The sequence below is a fragment of the Lynx rufus genome, unplaced genomic scaffold (assembly GCF_022079265.1).
Source record: "Lynx rufus isolate CCGP_SWC_20201006 ecotype Redwood Valley unplaced genomic scaffold, mLynRuf1.p SCAF_11, whole genome shotgun sequence".
Classification (NCBI taxonomy): Eukaryota; Metazoa; Chordata; class Mammalia; order Carnivora; family Felidae; genus Lynx; species Lynx rufus.
The window spans coordinates 31709559-31731991 of record NW_025814825.1 but is presented as its reverse complement, the minus strand read 5'-3'; the positions used below and the strand labels follow the sequence as shown (position 1 = coordinate 31731991).

The window sequence follows — 22433 nt, the reverse complement described above, 5'->3', positions numbered from 1 at the left end:
CCCCTCGTGTTTTATAATTTTAAAAGATTTCTTTTACAAGATTCGTACTTAAGGGAGGTGCCATATCCCCAACTCCCACAAATATACATGATAGTTTAACTACTGTCAGAAAGTTTTCAAGATAGAAATCTGACCCAGTCAATCAAGTTTTCATCTAAATTTTGGAAAGAACATCTCCTTAAAAAGATTAAAAAATTTATCAATTTAATAATAAATTTAGCAATAAATTTAGCAATTTATTCATTTCCAATTAGATGTTTACAAACCTAAAGTTTGACTTCCACTCTAAGAAAAAATACCAGTGCCTAACACCTAAGTTCCATAAGTACAAGACATATATAGTTCATTATATACAATAACGTAGCAATTTAGCCTAAGCCAAATCTCTTTTACTTAAAATCTTTAGTTTCTCATAGGACTTACCTTGGAAAAACTGAATTTCTGTGCCATCTGCCCAGAGCTTTTCTCACTTAACCGACCAAGAATGCTTTGAGGATCTTTTAGCAGAATAGTCTGTGAGTCTAGAACATACACACAGCCCTAGAAGACATCAATCAATCAATCAATCAATAAAAGCCCACAATAAATAAATAAAAACAATGGCATGTTGCCCATGAAAGTAAGACCCAATTAAAGTCAATACAAACCTCAGACTCATGCTCTTTTTCTGACTGTGTAAACGGTCTTATTCGAAGACAAACCTGGAGATAATCTTTGGATTCCAAACTATTTCCCTTAAAAAGAAGAACAAAATAACTGTATTTAAAAAATACAAAATATGGCTTTTCAGAAATTACCTTTTTTTAAAGTGGCTATTACATAACCATTTAAGGTCATACAGAACCTCTAAGCAATCAGTGATTCTTCTGTTTGTAACCATTTATATGTCTAAAGAAAAGCAAATCTGCTTTAAAAAAAATAATACCACAAAAGACTCGATTTCCTCTACCTTCTATATTTATATTTGAAGCTTATAATACACCTCTTTTCCCTAAAATCCTAACCTTTGCAACTAAAAACAAAAAATAGGGTTCTACGTCACTAAAACATAGAATTCCAAAGTAAATTACAAGCAACCAGAATAGCCCATTAACCCAAATGTTCAATTCTATTTAAAAATTGTTTGCTATACAGCATTCTCTTTACTGCTTCCTTTGGGGGAGAAATTAATTCCTTTTTTAAAATAATTCTAAAGAAGTGTGTTTCTTTAAGTAAAAAGGAAACAATTAGATACAATTTACTAAAAACAAACCAAAAAAACTAGAAAATCTGAACAGACTGATATTTATTAAAGAAATTCAACTAAAAAAAAAAACTGAACTTATATTCAAACAAACAAAATAATCCCACAAAAAACTCCAGGCCCTGGTAATTCATTACTAAATTCTCTCAAACACTTAAGGATGTAATCATACAAATCATAGATAAGCCCTTTAAGAAAATAGAGAGAACACTTTTCAACTAATTTTGAGTATGACATAACCTTGACACCATGATCTGACAAAGATATCCTCAGAAGAAATTACAGAACAACCTCTCTAATTTAGATGCAAAAATTCCCTAACAAAGTATTAGCCAATATATAAAATAGAATAATACATCCTGACCAAAAATGTTTTATCTCAGGACTGCAAGGTCAATTTAGCATTCAAAAATCAATTTGGGTAATTAACCACATTAAAAGAATAAAGAAACATTTATCTCTAATAGATGTAAAAAAAGCATTTGATGACAGGATATTGACATATGTATTCAACATCCATTCATAAAAATTCTCAGCAAGTGGAATAGACAGGAACTTCCTTCTGATAAAGAACATTTACAAAAACCTGCAGCTAACATCATACTTAATGATCAAAGACTGAATCTAAGATAAGTAGCAAGTAACAAGACAAGGATTTCAGCTCTCACCACTTCTATTCAACTCTGTACTAGAGGTTCTAGCGAATGGTAATCAGGGGGAAGGAGGGGAGGGGAGAGAGAAAGAGAAAGGAAGAAGGAAGGAAGGGAGGGAGGGAGGAAGGAAGGGAGGGAAGGAAGGAAGGAAAGTAGGAAAGAAAGAAAGAAAGAAAGAAAGAAAGAAAGAAAGAAAGAAAGAAAGAAAGAAAGGAAGAAAGAAAGAAAAGGATGGAGGGAAGGAGGGAGGGAGGGAAAGAAAAAGTAAGCAAGGGAAGAAGAAAGAAAAGGCATCCAGATTAGGAAGAAATAAAACTGTCTCCATTCAGACATTAGCATCTACATACAAAAATCAAACAGAATCTACAAAAACATCTCTACAACTATTAAACGAGTTTGGCAATGTTAACGTGATACAGGATCAACATGCAAAATCAATTATTCTTTTATACACTGGGAAGAAACACCAGAAATTGATTTTAAAAGCAATATCATTTGGAAGAAATCAAAAATCATGAAATACAGGATAAATTTGACAAAAGATGTGAGAGACCTACACTCTGAAAACTACAAAACATTGCTCAGAGAAATTAAAGGAGACCAAAAGAAATTGAGATACACCTTGTTCATCATTTGGTAAACTCAATATTGTTAAGATGTCAATTCTTCTAAAACTGATCTACATATTCAATGCAACTGCAATCAAAATCCCAAGAGGCTTTTGTTGTGGCAATTGACAAACTCATCTAAAAATTCTCACAGAAGTGCAAAGTATCTAGAATAGTCAAAACTATGAAAAAGAAATTGGGTGCGCTAACACTACCTGATTTCAACACTTATTTCAAAGCTACAGTGATCATAACAGTGGGGTACTGGCAGAAAGACAGACAAATCAATGAAACAATATTCAGAAATAAACTCCCATAGAGAAGGACATTTGATTTATAATAAAGATGCAAAGGAAATGCAGTACAAAGAGCATAGCTTTTTCAGCAAATCATGCTAGAACAATTAGATATCTATACATAAAAAAAAAATAAGGATTTGGATACATGCTTCACATTGTTTATAAAAATTCAAAATGGATCATATCCTAAATGTAAAACTAAAACTGTAAAACTTCTAAAAGAACACATAGAAGAAAATCTTTGTGGACTTGAGTTAGGCAAAGATTTCTTAGGTATCACACCAAAAGGACAATCCACAATAGAAAACATTGATGAAATTAAAAACTTCTGTTTTCCCCTCTTGCATTGTTGGTGGGACTATAAACTGGTGCAGCCACTCTGGAAAACAATGTGGAGGTTCCTCAAAAAATTAAAAATATAATTACCCTATAACCCAACAATAGCACTACTAGGAATTTATCCAAAGGACACAGGAGTACTGATTCATAGGGGCATATGTACCCCAATGTTTATAGCAGTGCTATCAACAACAGCCAAATCATAGAAAGAGCCCAAATATCCATCAACTGATGAATGAAGACAGAAGATGAAGATGTGGTGTGTGTGTGTGTGTGTGTGTGTGTGTGTATACAGAGAGAGAGAGAGAGAGAGAGAGAGAGAGAATAGAATACTACTTGGCAATGAAAAAGAATGAAATCTTGCCATCTGCAACAACATGGATGGAACTGGAGGGTACGTAAGTGAAATAGGTCAGTCAGAGAAAGACAATTTCACTCATACGTGGAAGTTAAGAAACTTAACAGAACATTAGGGGGGAAGGGAAAGAAAAAAAATATATAACTACAAACAGAGAGGGAGGCAAACCATAGGAGACTCTTTAAATACAGGGAGTAAACTGAGGGTTGATGGGTTGGGGAAAATGGGTGATGGGCATTGAGGAGGGCACTTGCTGGGTGGGATACGCACTGGGTGTTGCATGTATGTGACGAATCACGGGAATCTACTCCCAAAGCCAAGAGTTAGCTAACTCTTTTTTTAAAAAACAAAAAACAGGGACGCCTGAGTGGCTCAGTCAGTTGAGCGTCCGACTTCAGCTCAGGTCATGATCTCACAGTCCGTGAGTTCGAGCCCAGCGTCAGGCTCTGTGCTGACAACTCAGAGCCTGGAGCCTGCTTCAGATTCTGTGTCTCCCTTTCTGTCTGCCCCTTCCCTGCTTATGCTCTGTCTCTGTCTCAAAAATAAATTTAAAAAACAAACAAACATTAAAATAAAAACAAAAAACTTCTGTTGTTCAAAAAATACTGTCAACAGAGGACAGGCAACCCACAGACTAGGAAAAAATATTTATAAAGCATATATCTGATAAACAAATGCATCTGAAAAATATAAAGAACACTTAAAATTAATAATATAAAAACAAACAATCCAATTTTTTTAAATGGGGAAAGATTTAAACTGACACTTTACCAAAAATACACTAATGACAAATAAGCACATGAAATCATATTCAACACATTTAGTTATTAAATGCAAATACCAACTTGATGCCAATATATATCTATTAGAATGGCTAAAACTAAATTTAGACTACCCAGAAAAGCCAATATAAATTAAAGACAAGAACAAAGTTGGTGGACTGCCACCATCCGACTTCAAGACATTCTATAAAGCTACAGTACTCAAGGCAGGGTGGGGTGCCTGGGTGGCTCAGTAGGTTAAGCATCGGACACTTGATTTCAGTTCAGGTCATGATCTCATGATTCATGAAATCAAGCCCAGCAGCTCTGTGCTGACAGCGTGCAGCCTGCTTATGATTATCTCTCTCCCTCTCTCTTTGCCCCTCCCCCAGTCGTGCTCACTTACTCGCTCGCTTACTCTCTCTCAAATAAATAAAACTTTAAAAAATAAATAAAGTTTACAAAGACACGAAACAAACAGTGGTAGTAGCTACGGTGGTAGAAGGAAGGATTTTTACTTTTTAAACACTACTGAGTTAGCTTATTTTAAGTAAGGCATGCAATTCCTAGGGGCATAGTGGAATGTCTTACATTTTTGAGGAAATCATGGCAGTACTTAACATGTTGAACACCGTGAACTATTAGTTCAAAATAGTTCACAGTTGCCACCTTAGATCATACCATTTCTTTTGATGTCATATCTTGGTGAAACTGGATTCTTCAGTGGTTGCTATGATAAAAAACAAGTACTACCCCAAAACACTGAAGAACAGGAAATAAGGCTGGCAATATCTAATCTGATTCCAAAGCCTGAGAAGCTATGATGTGCACAAAAGATATACATATCCTTACAGCAAATAACTGTGAAATTAAAGAAAGACAACTTTTTTTTCATTTACATTAATATTTTTCAAATGGCTCTAGGTTAAGGTATAGTTATATATTAAGCTGCTTGGACCTACTACTTGGAAGAACTGGTATGTATTTAGGGCACCATGAAAAAATTACCGAGATAGAAGGTTGCCTTAAACCCACAAAGTCTGGAAAGCTCTGGTCATACCTGTCTGCAAGTGTGTGCACACCACACACATTTCCACTCAGTCAGCATAATGCTTTCCTCGTACTTACCTCAGTATTTGAAGCAACTAAGGAAAATTCATGAGAGAGATTAAGCTTAACGCCATCAAAATTTATTTCCGACGGTCTTGCAATTGGGTCAGCACTAAAAACATAGGATGGTCTAGGCACTCCATCTTGATTTAAATTAGATTCCATTCTGCAAGAATAACAGTAATTTTAGATAATTTTAATAAATTAGCATATAAGCCACTCATAGTTTAAAATGTCTGAGTCCAGCCCACTAATAACCCCCATAACTAGATGTCTAGAGAAAGGAACATTACATCTATAACACGATGATGACCCACGGAAAAGACAAATGATCAAAATTATAAAGATTCTGAATCAAGTAATATTGAACAGAGCCTGCCACTACTATTCATATGATCCAACTTATAGGTCGATTCAGCCAGAGATTTCATGAGTAAAGGTAGTCCATTAAGTAAGACAATATAAAACATTCAATCTCTGCCCGAAATCCTCTCCGAAATCAAATAATTATAGAGTAAATAATAATCTTGTGTTACTTTAGTTATTTAATGTCTTCTGAAAATGTTAGTTATAAGCCTTCGTAATGCTTTAGCATTTACGAGTTAAATTCAGTTATCTGGACAATTGAATTCTTTCAACTGAATTCTTCCAAATAATGCAAGTGAAAAGTGAAATAATGTATGTGACCACATTCAAAACAGTACCTGACACATTGTAGGTGCTAAAAATTAAGGTGAATATGGAATAATGTATCAAAGTATTACAACTAAACATCAAGACACTAAACTTAAACGTAAACTTACAGGTAACTTTAACTAAAAAAAATTTAACATTCAAATAATTATTGACAATCTACTAGGTGCATAATAGCAGGAAGAAAGAGAGCTCCTTGATGTTCTTTGACAGTATTATGAAATAAAAGAACAGTGATTCCCAAACTAGGGTTCCTGGCTCAGGAAAAGAGTAATGGGCATCCATACATATTATATAAATAAGCCAAAGATGGCCCCTGTATATTGGCCCTGTGTTGTTTACTTCTTCACAGAACGCCAGGAATGTTAGTTCAAAAATCTATTAGGTGCCAAATTAAAATTTTTACACATCAATTTGCTTTTAATATAGCCCAAATAATCTTTTTTCTTTTTTCCAAGTCAACCAGAGCATAACTAGTTTACACATCCCACGAAACTGCACCCAACTTCTGTTCGCAGAGACAAATTCAGGACTATAAAAACCCAAGCCACTGATGCCCCTAGGAGCTGGCTGACTCAGGTACTCCCCACTGTGCTTCTGAGTAACAACACCACTTAAGACCATAAACCCCCAAGTCTAATTCTCCTCTCCGTCCCCTCCCAACCCCCTAGGTTCCTTTACCTTTTCCCCCTTCTATGTGGTGGTCCTTCACTCTAGCTTCTGAAAGATTTCATGCTGGGGTGGACCTCTCTCCCATGTAATCCTGTCAAAGTGCTATCCCAATAAAGTTCCTGTGTGATACTGACATACTGTGGTCATATCTTTTTCCTAGATCAGCCCTGAAACCCACAAACGCAATACAACAGAGTTGTTTTTGTTTTTCTGTTTTTCCTAAATCTCAAAAAGACAAAGGAAATTATTTACCTTCAACAAAGCCCAGGAAACTGCAGGATCGACCAACCATACACTTTAGTATCTTGGTTGCTTTTGTCTTTATTGTATTGTCAGTGATAAATACTGTGATAAATAAAAATGAAATAATTACTTAAAATGCAGTTTGATAGAATATTTCAAACACCCAATGTATGGGTGAAAATTAAGAAAAAGGGTATCCGATAGAGTGGAAATAACCACTGATCTAGAACATAGAGAAGTTTGCAAAAATACTAAAGCACTGGCTTGACATTGCATAAGTCAGATTTTACAGAAATACCCAGGAAATTGGAAGATAAATTTCATTCTTTGCCTTCAATTATTAAAAAAAAATGATAAGCCTTCTATTAAATTACTGAATCAAAAAGAATATTTATACCTCTTTTAAAAAGCAAGGTTATAGTAGTTTGTACTTGTTCATAGTTCAGTTTCAATGAACTACCTCTTAACATTTATAAAATTGTTGACATATACTGTCACAACCTGAACTTCTGGTTAACTTGTATTTAAGTATGAGAAGTTAACTTCTTCCTAACTAGACTAGAAATCTCTTGAGGGCAAGAAGAACTACTCTGTATCCCCTACAACATATTCAGAGATGTATGAGGATAAAAATTCCCTAATGACTTAAATTAGAATCATAAAATCCTCTATATCAAAAAAAATTGGTACTACTTTTTTAGTGATATTATGTTTAGCAACAGCAGGGTTCAAGACCTGTTTCAAAGGCTGTTCCCACGACTGAGAATGTGAATCTTTTTATCTTCTCTCCAGTGAGATTCCATGGCTGAACACTTGTGAAAAATAACAAATACACTACTGAATGAGGTTTCTGAATGCCATCCACAAAATACAGTGTCAAAAGAACCCTCCTCCTAATGGAGGAATCCTTTATAGGATCTTGCAACTTGAAGTCCTGGGTCGTGGAGATCTAATAAAATATATAGACTGTTACCGCGGCTTCTGGGTAAACATGCTACTTCGTTTTAAAAGCAAAAGTAAACCTTGGGTGCCTGGCTGTCTCAGTCTGAGCATCGGACTCTTGGTTTCAGCTTGGGTCATATCTCAGGGTTAGTGGGATCCAGCCCCACCTGTAGGGCTCCACGCTGACAATAGGGAGCCTGCTTGGGAATCTCTCTCTCCCTCTCTCTGACTCTCCCCTGCTAGCTCTCTCTCTCTCTCTCAAATAAACAAACATTAAAACATCCTTTTTAATTAAAAAAAAAAGTGAATCTGAATCTGATCACCTTAAGCAAATATTGCTTAAGGCATGAATTTAGGATTGTCAACTAATCCTTCAGCAAGGAACATTAGAGTTGTGTCAGAAGGAATCACTGAAGCAGGAAGTAGAACGAGTTGGGGGAAACATTCTAAACTGGGGGATGACAGTAGTCTCACATTTGCCACACACACCCTCTTCCGCTTGGTACTAAAAAGCCCCAAAGGGCAAACCCCTGGTAGTGGAAGCAGCGTGGAAATAAAAGCACCTACAGCCAGACAGGGCTTCCCCACACCACCCCCCAAAAAAAGAGGTCATATCATCTGCCAAGCAAACTGCTCACCTCCGGGATCCAGAAAACTAGGCCTGGCAATGGAGGCCAGCGCCCCAACAACAGCAGCAGCAATAACAAAAAACACTAATTGCAAACACTTGGTGCCTACTATATACTGGCACCGTTTCTAACAACTTTACATATTATTTTATCTTCACAAGAGCTGGAAGAGGATAAATGTTATTATTACTACCTCTTTTAACACATGAGGAAACTGAGACCCAGAGAGAGAAAATACGTTGCCTTGCCTCACTCAGCTAATATGCGGTGGAGACGACATTTAAGCCCCAACCCAAGTAGTATGGCTCAACCCTGCGATGCGCAGGCCGTGCCCACGGTGCCCTAGGAGCACCCATCGCTCTGCAACCCAGTTTCCCGAGAGTAACCTCAGGGGCGTCGGGATCCCCTGGGAAGGTACTCACACTGCCAGCACCGTTTCCCAGCCTCAAGTCTGGTATTCGCGCAGCCACCTCGCACCCTCACCTGGGCCCACCTCTTCACCTGCACAAGTTGCCAGACCTGCCAGATCTGCGAGCAGCACCGCGATGTTTCCTTTTTCAAATTCAAACAATGGCGGCCAAGCCACCGCACTGCACGCTGGGAGTGGGCGGGGCTTCCGGAACGGCGCCTAGGATCGCAGAGGCTCGAGCCGTGGGCTTCCCACTAGGTCCCGGAAGGAGCTTTCAAATCTGGGGCGGATCTCTGATCGCCCGCAAGTGATGGGCTACGGGGCCGGTGGGTGGTCTGCGTGCGGAGGGTCGGAGCTTCCCGCAGAGCCCGCGGTGCCGCGAGGGATGGGACGCTGCCTGGTGGTTGCGGCGGGTACCACCTCCGTTGGCACGGACTCCAATCTCGGATACCGTCGTGGAGACGAGACGTAGCGAAGGCCTGGAGGTGAGGCCGCTGCCACCACACTTAGCCCCGCGACTCCCCCAGGGACGGGCCGAGGAATGGGGGCTAGCCTCTGCCCGGTCCGGTCCCTGCAGGCGGGAGCAGACCTACTTGTCCCGAGAGTCGCTTAGAACTAGCGCTGCCCGCACCCGAAGGGCCACTTCCCTCGCTGCGTGACCCCATATGTCATCCCCAGCCGCCCTCGTGGACGAAATGAGTTTTTCCCAGAATAGACTCGTATAGGCATTTTCTTTCTTTCTCTCTCTCTTTCTTTTTCTTTCTTCCTCTTTCTTTCTTCCTTCCTTTCTTTTTTTCTTTCTTTCTCATTCTGAGAGTATAAAGCACCTACCGCTGCGAGGCGCTGTGCTTTGACAGTCTAAATTCCATGCATAGGCAAGGTCTTTGCCCAAAATGTTCAGAGCCAGTACAGCCTCCTCTGCCTCTTTTAAAGTGATCCTCTTCTTCCGAGTGTGGTGCTGTAATATTCATGTCAAGCATTTATTACTGAGGCCGTCTCTCCCTGGTGTACTTGATTTTAAAGAAAAATATAACTGCTAAGGTTAATTGAGCGTTTACCTTGTGCTGGTGCTAAGCATATAAAATGGATCGTCTTACCGATCCTGAGAACAACCTTTTGAGGTAAATAACATTATCATCCCCATTTAATAGATTCTGAGGAAGCTGACTTCATATAGTTAAGTAATTTGCCAAAAAGCATATGGTTATTAATGGGGGAGCTGGGATTTAAACGCAGCTGAATGAGGGGCGCCTGGGTGGCTCAGTCGGTTGAAACTTCGACTTCAGCTCAGGTCATGATCTCACTGCTCCTGAGCTCAAGCCTGGCGTGGGGCTCTGTGCGGACCGCTCAGATCCTGGAGCCTGCTTCAGATTCTGTGTGTGTCTCTCTCTCTGACCCTCCCCTGCTCACGGTCTTTCTCCCTCTCAAAAATAAATAAACATTTTAAAAAAATGTTTAAGAAAATCATATTTATATTTTTTAGTAAACAGATGCAAAAGAATATACAAAATACACTAACTTTTGTGTAAGAAAGGAAAAATGAAACTCTACATAGATATATACCACACACACACACATTTTTTTCTTGTTTTTTAAGAGATAAACTCAAAAACTAAATAAGAAAATTAGCTGAAAATGGTCACCTATGTTGGGAATGTTATGCAAGGATTAGTGATGGCAGTTTGATTTCTCTGAATAACCTTTTGTTTTTTTAAATATAGTTTTGCCCTTTCAAAACATTAAGTCTAAAACAGTGGAAATAAAAGCAAGCCCTAAAACTTAATACAAAAAAGACCTGAACATACCTGTGTATCAAAATGCCAGCACAACCATACAGAGTTCATTCAATTACTTGAGTACAGTACTCCATGAACTGGGGTTAGGAGTTCTGGAATGCAGCATAAGAGCAAAAAGTACAAAGAAATCAATAACTTCACTTAGTAAGTTTGATGTTGAAAAGGGTATTGGTAGAGTAGTTTTGAAACTACTATGCATGCATTATTGGAAAAAGCAAACGAGTGAATATACTCATGTTGTTTGGAACCAAGTTTCTCACTGTGGGAGAAGGGAGATAACAAATATGGAATGATAGAAGCTAAGGAAGAATCCCAGAGTATTGGATTTGAATCGGCATTAGTAGAATAAAGTTGTGATTTCTTTTTTTTTTTTTTTTTAATCTCAGTTGGTCCATTGACAGGGCTTAGAGGCATAGAAACTCTGACACCCCAGTAACAATGAGCACACTAGCACCAAGCCGCCCAAGTGGTTTCTAAATACCATTCTCATCCCTAAAATGAATCAGTGCTCCTCGGAGAGAAGGCTGCTTCTCATCCGGAGCAAGGAATTACAAAGCAAACCTGGAACACTCTTGTCAGAAAGCAAAGAAGTCCTTAGAGATTCACAGAGTCATTTCAAAGGATACTGGACCTAGCTTAAAGGAGCCTCTGTTGACCATACTTGGAACAATTTGAGCATCAAAAAGAATAATGATGGTGAGAGATTGAAACAGATTTCATTTTTTTAACATTCTTTCCATGAGAGACAGAAGGAGAGATAGAATAAAAATGAAAAGTTCTTTACACAAGAATGTCAATTAATGAATACAAATGAAGCAGTAAATGGGAAATCTCCATTTTGCAACTCCCAATGTAAAAATTGATAGGAGTAAGCTTTATGAATACATGCTAAAACAATGGATAAAAGATGCTAAAATCATTGCCTGGAAGGTTGTTGGGGAACAGGACATTAACACTATCTCAAAGAATGTCCTAGAGAGTAATTCATAATTAGAAGGGAAAGGGGAATTTTACAATGTAGAGGTTTATTTATTGGACATACCTTAACCAAATGAGGAAACTTTAGCATCACCAATGATGGAGTGATCTATCACCTAATGATACCTGTGCCAGAAATGTTTAAGTCTAATTATGAGGAAACAAAACAAAATGAAAAGAATATAGAACACTTTACAAGACAGCAGGCCTAGGTTCTTCAAAAAGCGTCAGGGAAAAAATGTCAGTGTCAGGGAAAAAGAAAAAAACAAGGTAAAAGAGTGCTTTAGTCAGGAGACAAAACTTACAAATGAAATTCATAAATCTTGATTGGTTCACAGATTTTTTTGTTATCTTTATTTAATTTATTTTTTTTAATTTACATCCAAATTAGTTAGCATATAGTACGACAATGATTTCAGGAGTAGATTCCTTAATGCCCCTTACCCATTTAGCCCGTCCCCCCCCCCCACAACCCCTCCAGTAACCCTCTGTTTGTTTTCCATATTTAAGAGTCTCTTATGTTTTGTCCCCCTCCCTGTTTTTATATGATTTTTGCTTCCCTTCCCTTATGTTCATCTGTTCTGTCTCTTAAAGTCCTCATATGAGTGAAGTCATATGATTTTTGTCTTTCTCTGGCCAGTTTCGCTTAACATAATACCCTCCAGTTCCATCCACATAGCTGCAAATGGCAAGATTTCATTTTTTTTGATTGCCGAGTAATACTCCATTGTGTGTGTGTGTGTGTGTGTGTGTGTGTGTGTGTGTGTGTATATATATATATATATATATATATACCACATCTTCTTTATCCATTCATCCATTGATAGACGTTGGGGCTCTTTCCATACTTTAGCTATTGTTGATAGCACTGATACAAACATGGGGGTGCATGTGTCCCTTCGAAACAGCACACCTGTATCCCTTGGATAAATGCCGAGCAGTGCAATTGCTGGGTCGTAAGGTAGTTCTATTTTTATTTTTTGTGGAACCTCCATACTGTTTTCCAGAGTGGCTGCACCAGTTTGCATTCCCACCAGCAGTGCAAAAGAGATCCTCTTTCTCTGAATCTTCGCCAACATCTGTTGTTGCCTGAGTTGTTAATGTTAGCCCTTCTGACAGGCCACAGATTTTTTTTTAAAGAAGTAACTACATGGGAATGCAAGCTGGTGCAGCCACTCTGGAAAACAGTATGGAGGTTCCTCAAAAAACTAAAAATAGAACTACCCTACGACCCAGCAATTACACTACTAGGCATTTATTCAAGGGATATAGGTGTGCTGTTTCGAAGGGACACGTGCACCCCCATGTTTATAGCAGCACTATCGACAATAGCCAAAGTATGGAAAGAGCCCAAATGTCCACCGATGGATGAATGGATAAAGAAGATGTGGTATATACATACAATGGAGTATTACTCGGCAATCAAAAAGAATGAAATCTTGCCATTTGCAGCTATGTGGATGGAACTGGAGGGTATTATGCTAGGTGAAATTAGAGAAAGACAAAATTCATATGACTTCACTCATATGAGGACTTTAAGAGACAAAACAGATGAACATAAGGGAAGGGAAACAAAAATAATATGAAAATAGGGAGGGGAACAAAACAGAAGAGATTCATAAATACGGAGAACAAACTGAGGGTTACTGGAGGGGTTGTGGGAGCAGGGATGGGCTAAGTGGGTAAGGGGCATTAAGGAATCTACTCCTGAAATCATTTTTTCACTATATGCTAACTAATTTGGATGTAAATTTAAATAAAATTTAAAAAAAAGAGAAGAAGAAGTAACTACAAAGAAACATTTTGTGGATAATGGAGAAATTTAAATATGGACTATATATTAGATGATACTGAATCAGTATGAGATTTTTTTGCATGTGATAATGCATGACTTTGTAGAAGACTGAAGAAGATACTTGCTTTGGTATTCAGCAACTTACCTTCAAAAGATTTGGCAAAAAATGAAACAAAACCAAAATAGAACATGAGAGGGAATGAAAGAATAGACAGAATGGGGAAAATAGGACAAAAAAAAGCAAATGTGGTAAAAAGTTAGTAATTGGTGGATCGAGGTGAAAGGTATCATCATGTACATTGTGCCATGATTTCTATTTTTAAAAATAACTCTGAGATTTTGTAAAAGAAAAAGGAAAAACATTCTAATTCTTTACCAGGCCTTGCAAGTATCACCGTCCAGCCAACCTCACTCTCTTCTTCTCTTTGTGCAGTAAGGGAATCTGCTCTGGGCACCTTAAACACACGAGGTTCTCTCTAGTATATATGAACCTTTGCATAGCTTGATCCCTCTATTCTGATTTCTCTCCTCCTCATCATTGTGTGGCTCAGTGCTCTTCCTCTAGATTTCTCTGTAATGGTGTGTTCTTAGAGAAGACTTCCTGTCCACCTTATCTCAGTGGGCCCTCTTTTTTATTTGCATATTTGTCTGGGTTTTGTTGTTCCCCCACTTCCTCAAATATAAACTCTATGAGTACAAAGAACTGTTTCTACTGGTCTCAGATATATCCTCAATGACAATGTAAATCCATGGTGATCAAATAAATATTTGTTGAACAGTGAATGAAGGCTGATGTGGCTGAGTTGAAGACCCTGGGGAGGGATAGCCAGAAGCAAGTTTGGTGGGAACGGGCCAAGGCTGGATCCTACAAGACACAGTCAACAAAGTACTGATTTGGGTCCTTATTCTAAAAGCAATGAGAAGCAAGTAGACCGTTCTTGGCATGAGCACAATCCAGTCTGATTTGCCTCTGTGTTTTGAAAAGGTTAATCTCCTGGAGCGGCAAATAGAGACAGCTAAAGAAGAGTCACTGAACCAGTTAGGAGACTATTGCAGCCATCCCAGCAAGAGATGATAATGTGGACTTGGGACGTGGCAGAGCTGATACAGAAAACTGGAAGATTTCAGAGGTATTTTTTCCTGTATTTGCCATTTCGGCACCAGCCACTGCGTTTTCCCGTAAAAACAGAGCCAACTTAACTGGGAAATGCTTCAGATTTAGTCCCACGTCCAAATAATTCCATCTGTCCCCTTGAAGTGATCATTAGCATAAGAGGGAATTGTTAAGTTACATCAAGCTGATTTCCTTCCCTCGTCACAGCCTCTGCTGGTAAGAGCTACCAATCATAGCTAACTTTCCATGTGCCAGATAGTATTCTGAGCACTTTTATACTCAATCTTAACAATAACTGGGTGAGGTATTTTGTTGTTGTTACTATCCCCATTTAACAGGAGAGAAAACTGGGGCATGGGGCTATTAAAGAATAGTAAAGTTATCGTAGAAGTTAACTTAAAGGTGTTAAGTTTAATTCAGGTAATATTTGTAAAGTACTTATAAAAGCACCTGGTGTGTGTGAAATAGTCACTTTTTAAATATACATAAACAATAAACAGTGGGGTTGGAATTGGAATCTGGGTAGTCTGGCAGTTAACCACTGTATTCTACTGCCTCTCAAAGCTTAGATCAACACCCCTGTAATTCTATTAAAAGAAGACCGAGTGCCTAGCTTCTATGCAAAGCCACCTCCAAAAATAGGACTAACATAGTTTTTCAATCCAGAAACTGAGTATGTATTGATTACAGAGGTTTGAATGACAGGTTTAACCACAATTTGTCAAGCACATGCTATGCAGCAAATGTTGCTACCCTCAAGGAGCCTTCAGTCTAAAGCAAGGCCTTATCAGTCTGAGATTTCAAGAAAGATTTAATCTTTAATTTCTTAAGACACCCAATGTGTGAATGCATTAATTTCTCTCCTGTGCATCTAGTGTGGTACTACTTTTGTACCATCTGATAAAATAGTCACACAAATAACTTTTTATGCCCTGTGGTTTATGTGGGGAACCTCGTGCACAATTTCAAAACAATATGACAAACTATATGATAGAAGTGTACAAAAAGTAGTAAGAGCAGAGCGAATACAGCTTTGGAGTAACAGCTCTGAAGTCAGACAGATTTGAGTTTCAATAGAAGCTCTGTTATTTACAGGAAGTGACCTCAGGAAGACTATTTCACTTCTTCAAGTCTCAAAGTTGTGAGGATTAAAATAGTGTCTGTGAGTTATTTAGTAAAATAGGTCTCATAATGGTAGTTATTTTTATTAAGCCTGCTTCTTCTTAAGTCACTAGAGTATGAGCTCATGGGTATATGTCTTGGTCCACTATAGCCCTGACATCTATGACCATGCCTTGCATGAAACAGCCACTCAAATATTTTTTGATTTAGTAAATGTCATCTACCAGGGAAGGTTTCTTTTTTTTTTTAACAGATTTTTTTTTTTTTTAAGTTTATTTAGTTCAGACAGAGACAGTGCATACAAGCAGGGGAGGAGGAGAGAGAGGATTCCACGCAGACTCAGTGCTATCAGCACAGAGCACAGCACGGGGCTTGAACCCATGAAATCGTGAGATCATGACCTGAGCCAAAATCAAGGGTAGGATGCTTAACCAACTGAACCACCCAGATGCCCCAACAGGGGAAGATTTCTTCGAGTGCCATGTAGGCTAAAATGAATGAATGGGATTTGCAGTGAACCGCAGAGGGAAGCCATTTTAGGCAATGAAAACATGAGGCAACGAAAACAAAGACACGAGCACACAAAAGTTTCCAAAAACTGTGAACACGTAGTTCAGTAGGACTGTGAGCGTCACTAACATGAATAACGATAGGTGAAAAAACTCGTCTGGGCCTCGATCCAAAAGGGCCCTGTGTGATATGTTAAAGAGACGCAGAATTATATTCTGTGAGCCATAGGAGGTTGTAGAGACATGGAGGGAAAAGTGGAGGAAGAGAAGCAACAGGAAGGGCCAGGTCTATAACGTCTCAGTCTTTCTTACAGTGTGGGAGTCCAGAGATGAAGGATCGGGACATAGAAGTTTACTATGTACAGGTGCAGAGGTAACCAGTAGAGAAAGAAAGAATAACCATAAGACTCTTGAGCCAAATGTTTGTCATTGTAGGAAGTGAATAGTTAATATCTATAATTATTACAAGAAGAAATAACATTGGGAGCATACATATCTTTGATATACATGAAAGATATGTATGGTAATTACCAAAAGAAGTAAAAACAAATTGTAAGAGTGGCTGCCTCTGGGAAGCAGGACTGGAGTCGTGGAGCGAGGGAGGGCATTATAAATTCTTTAAATTTATAATAAACATTTTTTAAGGTCATATGTCAGAGGAAAGATGCATTCCTTTCTTAAGCACTTATTGTGTGTCAAGCTATATGGCCCCATCACCTCCTTAGTGAATGAGGCTCCCCACTTCTGAGCCTGCAGAGATTGTGCAGTTGACCATCTTTCCAGAACACACTAGACTAGTACTTGTCTGAGAGCTTCTGCACTTTCTGTTCCCTCTATCTGTTCTTTCCAAAGGTCTTGGTATGACTAACTCCTTCTCATTATTCAGCGCTCATCTCAAACATACCTTCCCCAGTGAGGCTATCTTGCCCACCCTACCTGAAGCTGCTCCCTTCACCCCACCCCCAACCAGTTACTTTCTACCACAGTGGCCTATTTTACTTTCTTTGTAGCACTTACAATAGCTGAAATTACCTTATCTGTTGATGCTATGTCTTCCCCACCACAGTGTAAGCTTACGAGACAGGGATCTCATCCATCTTATTCACCACTATATCCCTAGTACCTCCAACAGTGCCTGGTAAATAATAGCTGCTCAATAAATACTTGTTCAGTGAATGAATTCTCGCAGGTGTTCTATGCACCTCTAATGTCCTATAATGTCCCTGAAGACAATGATGGTGTAGCTTTTACTTTTTCTTTTTCTTTTTTCAGTATCCCTAGTACTCAGGCACAGGGCCTTGTTCAAAATATGAGCTATTATAAGTTTTCATTAGGTATTCAATAAAAGTTTATTATTTGAATGTATACATGAATTAATGCTGTGTACATTCTTATATGCCATCTCATTAGTCTTAAGACCCTACTATTTGCTAATAAAAATATGTACACATTTAACCAGGAATGGGTTTCCCACTGTCTAGACCCTTCCAAGTGCCAAAGCTGGGGCTTCTGCTTCTATTTCATCTTCAGTATCCTCTGGTGGTAAAGCAACTCACAGTGTTTTGAAAAGCGTGTCCTATTGGCAAGGGTGAAATCCACAGAGAGCAGCAGTTCAAGTGGGAGCCTAGCAAAATCTTAGGGCACAGGTGGGCATCCTTCACTTGGGTGATCCAAGAAGCCAAGTGCAAAGGCCTGCCGGTGATCACAACAGGACTTAAGGCTCCTCTACACAGAGTGGCACACTCACTCAAATGTTGGGGGTGGTCTGCAGTCACCAGCCAGCAACCATCTCTTCACATGAGCTCTCTCTTTTTAACTCTGTCCTTTTTTGGAAGTCAGTCAATTGGATATTAACTGTTTCCTTCTCTTTGTATCCCTAATCTAATAATCTCAGTTGTCTATGAGTCGATGCAGATAGATCTAACTACATGGAAGTGTGTGGCAAGAAAGAAAAGCTCAGCACTAACATTTCAAGACCTTTTGTTTCTGCTTATAACATAGCAAATAAGAAAAACCACAGCATTCCATTGCCAAAATGGAATTACTTAAAACCAAAATGGCACTATTTATAGATCATATCTTGCATTGTTTTGAAAATAGCACAGGGCAGTGCTAGTGGACCTCACATACATATTCAACAATAATTATAGGCTTTCTGGTGCATTTATCTATGCCAAAAAGTTTTATTTTGATGAGCTATTTCAAGATTCTAGTTTCCTCAGAAGGAGAAAGTAGGATCATGCCAATATGATCTTTTTATTATAGAAAATATTGTGCTTTTCAGATTTCAATTACTAGGGAAAATAATGATGGTATGAATAGTATGACTATTTTTGGTTAAGGGAAGCCATTACATTACCATAATTAATTGATAAATAATGAGACCAATTTCAATAAATTCCTTAAAAAATACAATCTTTGCTATATATCAACAAGGCCTTAGTGATATTGGGAAGAAGGAGAGGGAGGGAAGAAGGAAAATGAGAAGGAAGAAGAAAAATTTATACTTACATAATTTTTGTTTTCAGTTATCTAAAGGAATATTTCTGAGCCTTTGGTCACAGAGGTATATAATATTAGGGACATAAGAGGCCCAATGATCTGGTTCAAATTTTTCATTTTATATGGGGGGAAGAAACAACGTTCTGAAAAATTAAGTGACACACCCAAGCATTCATCATTAGTAAATGGCAGAGCCAGAATATGAATACACAGCACAAATAGCCAATTTTTAAAAATAGATACGCAAGAAAAAATACCAAGTTATAAATAATTAGTATAGTATGATCTCATATTAGCAACTTCAAGACTAGCACACATTTTTTTTAAACACATGAATAAGCTCATCTTTCGCAATCAGAAAATTAGCATTGTTTCCTTTTTATTTCCAGAACTCCTGTTATTCCATTTCTCCCAGAATTTTACCCTAATATAAATTTACCCTAATGAAGGGTTTGTGTTCAAAAGGCTTTTATTAATACCTTATCGTGTCTCTCAAACAAAAATTCTTATACAGATTTTATTTTTTTTATTCCCTCTAAGTTAAAAACACACTTCTGTAGTTAACATGATTATTATCATCATCATCATCATTATTCAAGTAGTTAAAACAATATAAATACATTAAATATTTTTGGTAGTTACTAAACAACTAAGTAGAATTTTTCAGAAATATACCTCTTATAAGGATTAATGGGGATTTATTTTTCCATTAGTTCATGTGCTCATGGAAGAATATTATATCTAAAATGGAAAAGAGTACCACTTCTATTGCTGTTTTTCATTTTTATATATGTAAGCATATAATTGCCTTGTACACAAAAATAATGTAGGAGTAGAAAGACTTTATGACAACATCACCAAATTGTTTAAACTTCTTTCAAATTACATGCCAAATACAAGAGTGACTCATTATCTGAGATTATTTTTAAAGACTTATCACCTAACAGTTCAATTAGGTCCTATTTTAATTTTGTTGAAAGCTGTAAATTAGCTCTCTCTCTCTTTCTCAAAACTAAATAAACATCAAAAATTTTTTAATTATGTAAACCTTAAAAAAAAGAGTTTTATTATACAGACGTTAGAGTCTCAAACTTTTTTTTTTTTTAATGTTTATTTTTTAGAGAGACAGAGCGTGAGTGGGGAAGGGGCAGACAGAGAGGGAGACACAGAATCCAAAGCAGGCTCCAGGCTCTGAGCTGTCAGTACAGAGACTGATGCAGAGCTCAAACTCACAAACCAGGAGATCATGACCTGAGTTGAAGTCAGACGCTTAACCGAGTGAGCCCCTAGAATCTCAAACTCTTAAACTACACCAAAAAGGCTTTATCAAAAATTAACAAGTGACTATTAATTGAATCTTTTACTCTTTTACTCGGCACCACTCATTTAAACCAATATACTCAGTAAAAATGGAAATATTTCAATGTCTGTGCAAATGCAAAATTTTTTATAAAATTTCTTTCATCATATGTTTGAAATATATTTATGTCAAAATCTTTAAGGTTTCATTTACTGAATGTATGGAAAAATGTCATATAACATAATTGACAAAGCCAGTCCTCACTGTCAGACTTATCAGTTTGTACGAACATTGTAAGATTTATTTTGTCAGAAAAAGTCTGATTTTATTTTTCAATTTAAATAACTGTCTTAACGTCTGTTTTAAGGAATAGTATCAAAAACACTGAGAAGTAAGTTATAGAATCTGTGTTGTATATTTCCAAAAGCAATCAGTATTAAAATGATACAGGTCTAATATAATTAATTTTACATTAGTTAATTGAAACAAAGTAGTACATTTTTTATTCATCTGCAGTTTTGGCAATGTAGTATCCGGCTAAAACTAGAAGTTACTGATGAAGCAAGAGTAGGGGAATAGGTGTGATATTCTTTAGGAAACGTACAGATGTATAATTTGAACTCTGATATTAAATTTTTTAATATAATACAAAGCATGCTTAAAACTCAGAGATAGTCATTAATTGCATTAGACATCACAACCAAACTTTTTTGTGTTTAATAGAAGATAAAGGTATATGCTAATTAGGGTAATTAAAGCTAGCTGCTGTAAAACAACAGCTCCAACTGGTTTATTCCTCATTCGTTTCATACATAGCCCCGTTGTGAGTAGGGTGACTGTGCTGGGCAACTGCCTTGAAAATACTGGCTTGGTTCCTCTCAGTTGGTAATCTGCAGTATTGACCTCTGTGGACCTGTCTGAAGGCAAAGAGACCACTTGAATAAGGGTGCCAGAAGGATTTATAACTAGGCCTGCAAGTCGTGTACATTCCTGCTGCTCATATTCCTTTGGAAGGAACCCAGTCTAACTCCAGGGGAGAATGAGAAATGCGGTTTTCCTACACACTGAGATTCCTACACACTCAGGAAGAGGAAACCCAGTTGATGAGCAGATAGCCAATGTCTGTCACATAGCTAATAACTAATTGGTTCAGCAGGTGGCAAATTCAGGTGTTGTTATGGGGAGATGGTAAAAAATAATTCAGAGGATGAAATAAAATAGGAATTGAGTATAATCAGAATAAATATCTCGTGATCCGGTTTGATAAAATAGGTTTCACTACTTTATTGGCTGATATATAACTAATCTGAGAGAAACCTTGTAAAAATTTTATCTGTGAGTGCTACCCAATGTCTCTTTTAAAAATTGGTATTTCTGGGGCGCCTGGGTGGTGCAGTGGGTTACGCGTCCGACTTCAGCCAGGTCACGATCTCGCGGTCCGTGAGTTCGAGCCCCACGTCAGGCTCTGGGCTGATGGCTCGGAGCCTGGAGCCTGTTTCCGATTCTGTGTCTCCCTCTCTGTCTGCCCCTCCCCCATTCATGCTCTGTCTCTCTCTGTCCCAAAAATAAATAAACGTTGAAAAAAAAAATTAAAAAAAAAAAATTGGTATTTCTAAAAAACATTTGTTACACTAAGAAATAATCAGCATTGCTACCACTACTGTTCAGGCTATTTGGTGATGCTTTTCTTTCCAGCTATGACAAGTGCTAAGGTGGGCTTTTTTTTAAGCTCTTTGATTTGCTGTCATAGAACTCTCTCCCAAGAGCATTCTTTGATAGAGTCCAAAAAGAGCCAGAGGCACAGTCATTTCACTGTCCATTCTAATTTAATTCAGAATATCCCAACACTACTGGCCAAAATACTCTGGTTCCAAAGCAACGCTTAACTCTTAATAGAAATCCGTAGAAGAAAGACAAGCATCAGGTAGGTTTCTATGTGTTTTGATTAATTGTTCAAGGAGGCTTCCCCCAAACCAGTCATTTGAATTGTTCTTTTGTTGGGCAACCAGGAGATGTTTACTCCTTGGAACAATGCACCATAAAGTAGGAGATTAAACTACAGTGAAGGGAGAAGTGAGAATGCAGAATGTTTGGTCAAGAAAAAGGAAAGAGTATGTTGAAGTAAGAAATACAGGTAGGGCATTATAGTCAAATAGATGGGTGGATTCCAAGCTCTGTCAGTTTGAAGTTTGTGACATTAGGCAAGGTCAACACACCTTTCTGAATCTGATGCTTCTTAAATGCCAGCTTCTCTCTGTGCCAGCCTGGCAGACAAAAACACCCATTAAATAGTAGTTATTATTACAATCTAACAGGAGAGACCAGTGTTGGAAAATAATAGGAGAGTGACGTAACCCC

General features: G+C 37.8%; 2 protein-coding genes across 2 annotated transcripts in view; one reads left to right on the top strand and one right to left on the bottom strand.

The window, feature by feature from the left end:
• The window catches only part of KIF20B (kinesin family member 20B), a 73294-nt gene extending 64228 nt beyond the window's left edge, over nt 1-9066 (bottom strand). Inside the window, exons 1-5 of the mRNA XM_047073149.1 lie at nt 8973-9066; nt 6989-7081; nt 5390-5537; nt 648-734; nt 424-540 (exon numbers count right to left, since the gene is read on the bottom strand). Coding sequence (XP_046929105.1) covers nt 424-540; nt 648-734; nt 5390-5536 — 351 coding nt within the window. The 5' untranslated portion in view covers nt 5537; nt 6989-7081; nt 8973-9066. The remainder of the gene's footprint in view (nt 1-423; nt 541-647; nt 735-5389; nt 5538-6988; nt 7082-8972) is intronic.
• A 184-nt stretch (nt 9067-9250) lies between these two features.
• PANK1 (pantothenate kinase 1) overlaps nt 9251-22433 on the top strand; it is a 102060-nt gene continuing 88877 nt past the window's right edge. Inside the window, exons 1-2 of the mRNA XM_047073153.1 lie at nt 9251-9444; nt 14514-14658. The gene's annotated coding sequence lies outside the window, so the exon portion shown is untranslated. The remainder of the gene's footprint in view (nt 9445-14513; nt 14659-22433) is intronic.